At 40.4% G+C, this 11496-nt stretch overlaps 1 protein-coding gene across 1 annotated transcript in view; it reads left to right on the top strand.

The window, feature by feature from the left end:
- The first annotated feature begins 155 nt into the window (after positions 1–155).
- The window catches only part of MPHOSPH9 (M-phase phosphoprotein 9), a 33675-nt gene continuing 22334 nt past the window's right edge, over positions 156–11496 (top strand). Inside the window, exons 1-5 of the mRNA XM_074159490.1 lie at positions 156–339; positions 2835–2967; positions 6265–6415; positions 7805–7894; positions 10943–11463. Of these exons, the coding sequence (XP_074015591.1) occupies positions 2861–2967; positions 6265–6415; positions 7805–7894; positions 10943–11463 (869 nt within the window). The 5' untranslated portion in view covers positions 156–339; positions 2835–2860. The remainder of the gene's footprint in view (positions 340–2834; positions 2968–6264; positions 6416–7804; positions 7895–10942; positions 11464–11496) is intronic.

Genomic DNA, 11496 nt, shown 5'->3' with positions numbered 1-11496 from the left:
CGCAAGGGGCGGGGTTACGCACACCTTCCGTCCACTCCCAATCAGGTTCTGGGAAGCCGTGCGGCGCTCAGCCGCACTAGCCAATCCCCTCGCGGCGGCGCGCGTACTTTGCCGCGTAGCGAATCAGAGCGGAAGGCGCGGCCTGGCGCGCGGTCAAGCCGGCCAATCGCCGAGCGCGGCTCACGTCTCGAGTGCACTCTGCCCCACCACGTTCGAAACTCGGCCGCCAATCGGCGGGAAGGAGGCGGCGGGCCGTGCCTGTTTATCGCCTAACGGCAGCCGGAGGAGGCAGCTCTTGGGCCGCTGCGGACCCCTCCTCGCAGGCTCCCAGAAATGCGGGTAGGAACCGGGCGAGTCCCGAGGGCGGCGGGCGGGGACGGAGCCGGCGCCGCTGCCGCTTGGCCGCCTCCCAGCGCCGCGAGGCCGCCTCCACCGCCCCGCCCCTTTCCCCAGCGAGTGGCGGGCCCACCAGCCAATCCGAGGCGGTGGCGCCGTCAACATCCCGGAGCGCGAGGGGCAGCTGCCCAATGGGAGCGTGGGGGCGGAGTTTGGCCTGAGGTCGGGGGGCGGTGGGGGCGGAGGGGACCCTGAGGGGGGACAGAGCTGAGGGAAAGGGGTGACTTGGGAGAGGAGGGGAGCCTGAGGGGGCCGAGTGGAGGGAGGGGGTCACTTGCGAGGGGATGGGGGAGAGAGCTGGGGAGGAGGTCGCTAATCGAGGGGAGGCGACCCTGAGGGGGTAGATGTGGCGAGAGGAGGTCACTTGTGAGGAGAAGGAGCCCCTAAAGGGGGCTTAGCTTTTGGGGCGGGGGCGTTCCCTGAGGGGAGCGGCGAGCCCAGAGGCTCGTTGTCCCTTCTCAGGGTCCCTTGGGAAGTCCTTGGGGAGATGGGGGCTTGGCGGCGGGAGGGAACGCGGGGACCGAGGCGGCCCGTCGCCCTTTGGGGATCTGCGGGGAAGAGCAGCGGTCGGGTCTCGCTCGGGAAGAGAGGCAGAACCGCGGTCTCCGGGTCTGTGCTGGCCCAGGCGTTTGCATCTAAATCAGCACTGGTACCTATGAGTCAAAATGCCTTGCAGCTTGTTTTTTCAATCCTGCTTCTTTATGTAGGCACTTGGCCGTATAAGGATTATTCTGTGCTATGGAAACAATAGATGACATCTTAGCTGTTCCCCAGCCCAGTTATAGCTCACTTAATTTTTTATTTTTATTTTTTTTTTTTTTTAATGCGAACAGACTTCTAATGAGGTTATGAAACGAGCCTGTGTCACAGCTAAGTCCCACCCACCTGCTGTGCTGCTGAGATAGGCCACCCATGATTTCATCCTGGGGAGCCGGGGGTGACTGATGTAGCCCCCACCCACTGCCATCCAGCTGCTCCTGAGGCACTTGCAGCTTCTGCTTCATCTGGCAGGTTAGGTGCCTGATAACCTTCAAGTTTTCCAGAATTCTGACTGCTAGAAAAAGAAGAAAGGCTTTATTTTTATTTCTTTGATTTACCCTAAGAAGCTCTGCCAAAGGGATACGTGTATCTGTGGTAACTTCTTTCCAATTATTATGTTTTCAGCCCTACTTAAAGGAGATAGCTCGAGTGAGTACCTGGAAAACGTTTTACTGCTAAAGCCAAACAGGCTCCAGTAAAAGAGGGAAAAATCGGACAGTTGTCCATCAGTTTCCGTCTGGTAGAAATAATTTTTTATACTTCCCAAACTGTTAGACATGTATCTCTGTGTAATTACAAATAATGAAAACTTAAATCTGGAAAAGCCGGTAGCATGTCCTTGTAAGCCTTGTAAAGACGAATGGTTGTGCTTTGAAGGTGTTGTGCTTCTTTAAGGCAGCAGGGATTTATTCTTAGTGTTGTCACAGGCTACCAGGATGATATTTCTTAATGCCTCTTTGTTCTCCATCCGTGAAATGATCATAAGGTTCTTCTTCAGTGTTAGAACATAGAATGAATTCACCAGGGTGTAGAAGATGCTGAAATAAGCACTATAGAAGAACAGATTAATCAATGTATTTCAAGTGTTTCCTTAGTGAAAATATGGAAACTTGAAGAATATTTTAGCCTCTCTACAGCCGTTCTCGTAAACTGCTTCTCTGAGTGCTGTAAGACCACCACACAAGTATTTTGTATTTATTTATTTATGATGTTTTCAGTTAACCAGCTGCTGTTTTTAACTGCTGTGGGATTCCTCTTTGACTATGTTACTATTTTTCGTGGGGTTTTTTGGTTAATTGGTAAGAAATGTAGCTCAAAGCAGTTTCAAAGCTTTTTGAATTAACATTATATAGTGATAATAAAAACAAGTGTTCTGTGAAAAAAGTGAGCTAAATATTACACACACAAATGGCAGAATTGGTCAATTGCAGTCTAACTCAGTGGGTCTTGATGATATTTTTTGGAGGGGGGGTCTGTTTCTTCCGTGAAGGTGCAGATCCCTGTTCAGCAGATTTAAATAGCCCCTTTGATAACAGTCCCGTTGATAATAGGCCCTTTCACCGAAGTCACAAAAGCTGTCTGTGGAGCCTCAGATTTAAAAAACTGAACAAACAAATGCCAACAACACTGTTCTACCTGGAATTTTGGATTCAGGCACCCTTTACAGCCCAGTCTAGATGCACAGCTAGGAATAAGTTTGATTCATAGGAGTCCCAGCAAGTACGAGGCTGGATAAATAGCACCTGTTTGCAAGCATGGCACAGGACAAGGAAGAGAGCACTTTCTTGGGTGATTTGGCTGAAACAACTGTGTCTTTAATCAAATTCTGTTTCTTAAAACAACAAAGTCAAACGGCTTTTTAAAATATGAGGGTGATGCTTACTTCTTTATATTTTCAGGCGAATGTCAGACTGGAGCCTGAGGTATGGAAAACTGTGATGTGGTGAATACTGTACAAGAAGTCCCTTCATCTTCTACAGACTCCGATGTCAGAAATACCCACAGCTCTGTCTGTAACTTGAATTGTAACAGGTAATGTGTTGAAGGAATTCCTATGTTAAAGAAGTTTCTTCACCCTAGGTTTCCCGTAACAATCTCAGGCAAAAATCCTCCCCTCCCTCCCCCCAAATAATTAATTTGAATGGTGCAGCAGCAAGGAGAGCTTGAGCTGGGTGCCTCTGGAGAGGGACCCAGAACAGATCACTACTGGGTAGAGCGTGTGATTATAGATTCCTGTAGCTGTTGGTGACCATCCAAAAAGAGTTTCCCCCTGTCGGTGTTCTCCATCCTTCTTCACTCTTTCCAAGACATGATGTGTCTCTCGCTGTCCATCTTGATACAGAATTAGAGTGTATTGTCCATCGTTTCAAACACGTTTTAGCAATTGATACAGGTTATTGTGCTGTACCACTTTTTTCACCAGTGTAAGATTCATTCTGATGGGGGTAGGTAATAAATCTTTAGCCAATGTATAACTGGATTGTAACAACTGATGAAACATAACAGGACCTGAATAATTAGTCACATCCTATAATGTTAGTAAAGTTACAAACACAAATATTTGAGTGATTACTTATATCTACAGTAGTGTTATCTACGAACAGAGATTCACAGAGGGTTCTTATACAAACACGTCCCTTTCCGATATACACAAGTACAATTCCAGGGTTTTCAATGGGATGTGTAACAAAATGACAAACACTTTGCTCAGTGTGAAGACGAATGCCTTGAGCTTTGAGGGTGTTACTCTAACAAATGAATCCCTGTTGTTCCTGTGCAACACATGCATCAATATTGACAGTTTGTCATTTGTTTCCATTTTACTGGGCCCGTACTCTGTGTTCTAATGGACAGAGTGATTTAGATAGATTGTGATTTATTCCCAACACAACGATTGCATATATGGTGTATACTGAAGCATTGCATATCGTTAAGACAAAAGCTATGGCCTTATTATTGATAAGTTTATAAGTGGGATTGGCTAGATACCACTATGATTGGAATTCTTTTTCAAATTCAGTTGCGTTATCCCAGATTATTTTTCAGTCTCAGTGGGTAAGATACCCTCTTCACCTTCTTTTATGATTGCGGCTACTAGGAATGCATCTGCAGCTGTGCTTGGATAGAACTCAGAGCTAGTGAAGCATTATTTTGGACTACCTCAAGTGCACCCACAATCGATTGGTGATCTTTTTCGTTACTTCTTTCCCACTGAGGCAATACACCAGACAAGAGCCATTGGTTAGGTCCCGATGTTAACAGAGAAGACTGTAGTGGGCGTTCTAATTTGTTTAAATCACTTCTTGTTGTGCTTAATTTATTCGCAAGCATCTCAGCATCTAAACTATTTAAGACTCCCAGCCTTGTTCCTAGGATACCAGTCACATCTCTCTTTGTCCATCTTGGGGAGGGAAGAGCTCATCCATGTAACCATGCTAACCATCTGTCATAGGACGTACTTAAGAATGGAGAACAGGTTGCTTTGATCATCGAGATATTAATTTGCATCAATAGTTCTACTCATTTAAGAGACCACGACAGATTGACTAACACTTGCTGTTGACCTGTATTTTTGATTGCATATGGTCTAATTCCAGAAATTTGTGGGGTCAACTCCTCTCTTTATCTATGGAGATGTGGAAACTAAGCTGCTTGTGCTGGGCATAGGGACAGTGGTTGGTGTCAAGTAAATTTTTTTCACAGGTTATGTTAACATATATTCTGTTTATTTGAAACCCAGTGCCCAGCCACATGCAGCAGCTGGAATGAAATGTTAAACAACAGTTGGTGGCATTGGGACAACGAAATTTGGTTTTGCTGGTTATCTCTATCAGAGTAAGATCATAAGCTGTATCTCTTTCACAGAAAAAACCCAACTGTTCTTTCATCAGGTTTTCTAGGAGTTTGGACACCCATCCCATAAAAATCTATGTGAACTGTCTCCCTTTTAGTCTTATTAACTTTACACTGCACTGGGTCATCCATCAGTTTTATACTTAGCTTTGCTGTAGTGGTCATGGGGATTAACGGCACCAAGAATGGTGAGATGTCCCACTTCATTTTTATTGGTTTAAGCATTCTTCAGAAGTCAGTTACTCATCAGCTGGTTGGGCACCTGCTGCTTGTTTGACATGAGAATGGTGTATCCAATTTTCTTTTCTTAAAACTTTAACAGCAAAGTAAGAACATAGTAAGATGGTATATGGCCCCTGCCGTTTAGGTTCTAATTTGGATTTTTGTGAAAATACTTTAACACTGTTGACGGGTATTAGTTGTTTAGCTTAAATAAGTAAGTTTTAATTAGAATAAATTACTTAAAGTTATAATATGGTGTGATTTATGCTGTTTGCCTCGCTTTGCTTAGCATGAGTAGCTAGATTTGCTGAAGTCTTTAGGCCCCAATAGAGTTAATTTTCTTAGTAATTTTCCTAGCGGCTGGTACAGTGCAGGTGACAGGGGTTATGCAGGTTTCTTTCTACTCCTAACAATTTGTACAATTGATTGTATTTACTGTAAGATGAGCCCACCTCTCTCACTCAATTGACTCCAGCACCCCGTATCTTGGTATAATTTCTTTCAATAAAGCTTTTACTACTCCTTTTGTGTCAGCTTTTAGTGTTGGGAAGGCTTCCATCCAGCCTGACAGTTGATCTACTGGGGCAGGGGGGAAACCTGTCTTGGACAAATTGTAAGAGATCATTCTTTGGAAAGATCATGCATTGTGCTAAGGCATTTGTAGAGAACAGCAGCTTAGAAAAACTGAATTCTTTTTCGGTTCAATGGCCAAAGTATTCTCAGTGAATAAGGACTAATACGGACTAGTGGCCTAAGCAACAAATTAGGAGAGGTTCTTTTTGACTGACCTGTTGAGAATTACAAGTTGCTTACTGCATCTGTAACTTCTCAAAAGGGGACAGTAGTCTCAGACTTCATAAATCATTATTACACAGAAGCTTGCATCTGTAAGCTTCTGACCTCAGAATCTATGAAGAAGCAGGTAGGTTTGATGAAAAGCTGTATTTATTGATTTTTGTACTAGTGAGCAGTAATATCTGTGCTGATTATGCTGTCTTTCTTGGAAAACTACTGCATTTTAATAATATGTAGGATGAGAATGAAGCATGCTGTGCATTCTTTGACATTTTCTTGAAGAACATCCTCATTCTTATGAATGTATCAGGTTTTTTTTTAGCATGATGAAGGTCACAATATAAATTAAGTGTATAATTCTTTTATGGCTGCGTAGCATATGTAGTATGTTATTTTGGCCACTACGTTGGACAACTGGCACAATAAATAATTGAAATGCTTTTCCTCATGTTTCACTAGAAGTCCCTCATCAATTCCCAATGGAGTTTCTGGTTACTCAGGGAATACCAGGTCCTCATTAACGCCTGGTTCTGTCAAGCTACTTGCTTCCTTTATGCAAGATATCCAGAACATTGGAAATGCTGACTCAGAAATTGTGAAGAACTGCGAGGTATTTGATGTTAAGGTTTATTTATTTATTTTTTAAAAAATATTAATGTATCAGTTTTGCATTTTGGAAGACAGACCTAATGATGGTATAATTTAGCAGTAAGATCTCTACATGTATGTGTTTATTCTTCATGATGGAACAAACCCTTTTACAATGTATGAACTAATCCTGTGAATGGATTTTATTACACTTCTGTCTTAGCTTTTACAATATCTTAGCTCTTTATCTTAGTGTTTTACAATACAGATATGAATATTTTTTTTCAAAGCTACAGTACTTAAAGATTGCAAGTTTTTGAACTGAAAAATGTAAACCTTTAAAATTCTAGCACTTCAAACTGGTCTGAAGCAATCCTAGAAATCAGAAGTTTTCTTACTAAGAATGGCTCTGTTTCAGTTGAATTATTTAGTTGTTCCATTTGTAAAGATGTGTAGATGATAAGTTTGTTTCCAGATTTAAAACAACACAAAAATAATAACGTAGGTTCAATGAGCTAATTCTCTCAAAGCCTTTTTTTAATGTTGGTTTTGTCCCTTTTTATTTAAAATTTTGTCATTATTTTTAGTCTCCGTAAGGAACATCAGGTTTCCACACCATGAGCTTGTTCCTGCAGAATTTTTGAGCTTTCTGGCTGTGGTCCATCAAACTGTCTCTTGACAGATGCTTAATTTGGTGCTCTTTAACAGCTCCAAGAAAAGAATGTAGATGTCTGTGTCTAGGCACATGCGTTCTATGTCTCGTGTCCTTTGCTTCAAGTACCAGGCTCCATAAACATTAGCATAAAATAGTTTTTAAAATTCAGATTTTACCACATTTTAGGAACCCTATGTATTTTGACTTTTTAAATTATCTTTGTGTTTTCACTGCTTATGCCTCATGTCCTTTAGCTGGATTGTTGAAGGGAAGAGTTTCTTGTTGAAGGAAATGATTCACTGGCCATGGGGATGTTTAACTATCAATTTAAAAATTGCCTATAATTTATTGAACTGGAATCAGCCTTTCCAAAACTTGACTATGCTTTTCTGTCAGCTGGTTTTACTTTTAAGTAATTTGATTTTTTTAAACTAGAATAACTCTCTTCCCTTGTTCATTTGTTTGTTGTTTTTTTTTTTTTTTTAAATGAAACTTGATTGTAGAGATGTGTTACCTTGCTGTCTAGAAGGACCTTTTTTTAAGTCAATGTGTCCATAGTGAATTGTTTCCATTGATTGACATGATAGGGGGCTGCCCGTGTTGTGGGGTGGGCAACCACAGTGCTGTTATTAAACCTTGTATTATGGCAACACCTAAGTATAAGATTGCAAAATCTGATCTTATTCTGTAGCTAGAGTAAAAGGTAAGAGATGCAGTATCACTGTGCTTTAATTATTTTTACTTTGTGATTAATAGACAAGGTGGCTACAGTTACTGAGACTGGTAGAAAAACAATGTCAGGAACAAATAGTCGCCCAGCAAGAGCAGTTTCGCCATCAGATCCAAGTAAGTAATGATTTGTTCATGTAGGTAGAATAGCCTGGATGTTTCTTTTGTCCCCCCACCACACCCCCCTGCAAACCAGTACAATACGGTCTCTGGTACTCCTGTGTTTTTCTGTAAGTACATCAGACAGGCAGTTAATGGAAGTGGATGACTGGAATGCTGATTTACAGGATGCGTATTTGAGACAGTCTTGGCTAATTAACAAAGTAACTGGTAGGAACCATTTCAGAAATACAGATTCTTGGATTATTTATTTTCAATTGTTCTGTTTTCACAAACATTTGGTTCAGAATGTCCACACGATAATTGGATTTTGTAGGTACAAGCTGTTTTTTAACTGTTGGACTGTATAATTTCTAATTTTGAGACATTGCAGTTTTCTCTTCATTAGAAAATGTTACGCAGCTTGTCATTCCCTCATCTAGACAGTACGTAGCATAGGAATACATTCACTGTAATAACTGAACACTTACTTCACCCTTCAGTTGGACACTCTCCTTTCTAAGAATGAAAAATGACCCATGTGAAGATTCACATTTTTGCTGAACCGTATTTATCCATTAAAACTGAAGAAATGTATATATGTATGTATAAGAGACAGTAATTCTATAAATACATAATGCTTAATATCTTCATCATTTTGGTTGCTGTTTTTCCCTTCCCTTTCCCGATGCCCTCTACACTAGTAGTAATCAACAGTTCCTGAACTGAATTAACAAGAGGTACTGTCCTTTTATCCTATCTCCTGTTTCTCCACCACCCTCTGGCGTTTTTTCCCCCCTCCCATCTCATTATTTCTGTCCCACCAGTGTTTCCTTACCCTTGTATTTCCTTCCTCTTACTGTAGTGGATTGATTCACTTGTTGCTAATTGTAGTCTTGACTAATCCATTGTGTTGACTTTGCCGGTGTTTGTCTTTGTTAATAGGAAAGGCTACCTCTGGAAGAGTTGAGTTTGTGGTATCAGCAGGGACTCACTAACTGCATGAATTGCCACATTAAATATAAAATTAACAGCTGTAACTTACTTTCAGTTATATGAATGCATTAGATAAAATAGATGTAGATGGCCCAAATTTAAACTGTTGTATCAGTGACCTAGTGAAAATACTGAAATACAGGCAACTCAAAACATGCTAATAAGAATAATAAAAAGACAAAACTAATCATGTACTATTTGGGGTAGAAAAGCAAGATGCTTCATTAGCATTAACATGACTCTGCCATAAGGCTTGCACTATGCTCTGTTTAAAGACCTTGTAAAAATACATCTACATCCCTGTGAAAATATGGATCAAGAGACCTTGAGTTCATTTTGGAATCACTGGGGTCAGCTCTTGCCTTAAGTGATTTATACACTAGAAGACAAGTGTGCTAATGACAAACTATCACCACCCGTGGATCATCCTGAGATCAGACTTTACTGACGAGGATTTAAAAAAAAAAGTTACCTACAGCCCAAAACTATAGAAATGTCATCTTTTCTTCTCTTGGAATTATTTGTGACTGCAAAGAGAAGTAAAAATGCTATTTAATTGGAATAGTAGCCTTTCATGTTTCCCGCACAAGGTATTAATGACAGAGATTGAATGTCAGCAGAGAATCTGATCAGTTTGTGGGGTTTTTCCTTCTCAGTTCTGTTTCTTCCCTTTTGTTCTCCGTTCCCTACCTTCCTCAACACAGTTGAATCACAGAATTAAAACACAAATGATTGCTGCAGTCATGATTTAAATCATTAGCACAACAAAAAAAATTTGTTATGGCAGAAAATTTAAGCCCTGTTTTTGGGCTTTTTTGGGGGGGGGAGGGTGTTGGTTTTTGCATAGAAAGACTGAGCTGAAATTGAATTGTTAAATCTATTGGCAGTAAAAGACATGAGGCTTGGTTCTGACTAGCGTTACATATAGGTTCCTCTGAAATTAAATTTTATTTTTTTATTTCTTACTTTCAGAGAACAAATGATTTTTGTTCAATGTGTGCTTTCCACTTGCTATTCATGTGTGAGTAACATACTGTAGTTCTGTGAAAAAAACATTAGTAGGGTTCCATGTTCTTAAAATTATTGCAAGTTTGTTGTTTCCTCCCCCCGAGGGAATTAGTTTGAAATGTGTTCTTGAAAACAACTATGTACTTGAAAACAACTATATACTCTGGTCTTGTAATGTGCAATAAGAGTTGTGTGCTTGCGCAGAGTTCAGTAATCTCAGTGTAACTCTGCAGAAGTGCTCATCGCTGGCCAGAGGACGCAGCCGCGGGCAGTAGTGTGAAATCTTTTCATAGCCCTTGGCAAAAACATTAGCTGTTTCTCCGAGCTGTTTCAGTATTCCAGTGCACAACTGTAAAACTTTTAAAAAGTTATTAATTATCTAATATATTGAAATAACTTTCCGCAGACATTGTAGACTAAAAAATAAATAACCTGTTAAATGGAGTGATCTAGTTATAGGGTTACTCCACTCCATCAGATACCAAAACAATCAAAATACAGATCTTTGTATTATATGAACCCCCTAATAACATTATCTAAATCAGATATTTTAAAGTCAAGTTTTATGCAAATAATCTTACAGAGGTACATTATTCCTATTGGTGTAATAGATTAATGGTCTATACTTCCATCAAAGCATCCTTGTAATCTTTAAAAATGTATATCCAAGTTATAAATTCTTTTAGATGTAAATTTAGCAAAAGACTTGTCCACCTCTAATGACATACATAGGTGTTTCTATTTCTTTAGCTGGCTGGTAGGTAACTATGGTTCTGAAGGCATGTAGTGAATGCATGGGGGTTTTTTTACATTAATAAATGACTACTGAGACTGTAATTCACTGCATGGAATTAAGGATTGTTCCCATGGACATTTTACTGTTATGCACAGTATGCATATATCTGCTTTATGCATGAGATGTCTACACATTGAAAAATTTGAATTATTTGAAATAAGTACTTTCTGATTCTCTCACTAATAACATGAATTGAAGATGCATCAAAATAGAAATGTGATTTGTGGCGTGATCTCACAGGAATTTTGCCTTTTGTTTTCCTGTAGCTGATTCAGGATGAGATAAGGCAGTTAGTGAAATTGCAGACCAGCAATTGGGGCGCCGGCAAGAGCAGAAGTTTGCCTGCCAAGCTTACAGACACTTTCTCATCACTAGAAAGTCAGATGGGGATGTGTTCTGAAATCTTTGAAGAACATGAGGGCATTGTCAATCAACTTAGATCTAATGAAGCAGAAAGTCAGCCAAATGCATCTGATCTGCATCAGGAATGTTTTGCAAACGATGCTTCGATGACTAGTGGGTATGGTACGCTTTCTGCCTCCCAGCTGAACCCCAGCAAATCCAACGGCATTAACAAGTGCACAGACTACATGGAGAAAACTTCCCAAGGACAGGGTGATGCAGCAGTATTGCAGAGTGATGCAGTTGTAGCCAGTGTTCAAAATAAAAGAGAACTTCCCCCCCAAAAAATAGAGGAAAATTTTTCATCAGGAAGGAACGATATTTTAGCTTTTTCTGCTGAATTTGAACATAAAGTTGATGAAGCTCAATGTGGAAAAAAACCCAGGTAAGTGATAAACTTTCCAAATATGTTAATTTA

The sequence above is a fragment of the Numenius arquata genome, chromosome 16 (genome assembly GCF_964106895.1).
Source record: "Numenius arquata chromosome 16, bNumArq3.hap1.1, whole genome shotgun sequence".
Classification (NCBI taxonomy): domain Eukaryota; kingdom Metazoa; phylum Chordata; class Aves; order Charadriiformes; family Scolopacidae; genus Numenius; species Numenius arquata.
The sequence above is the reverse complement of the archived record's forward strand: the minus strand, read 5'-3'. Positions and strand labels throughout refer to the sequence as shown.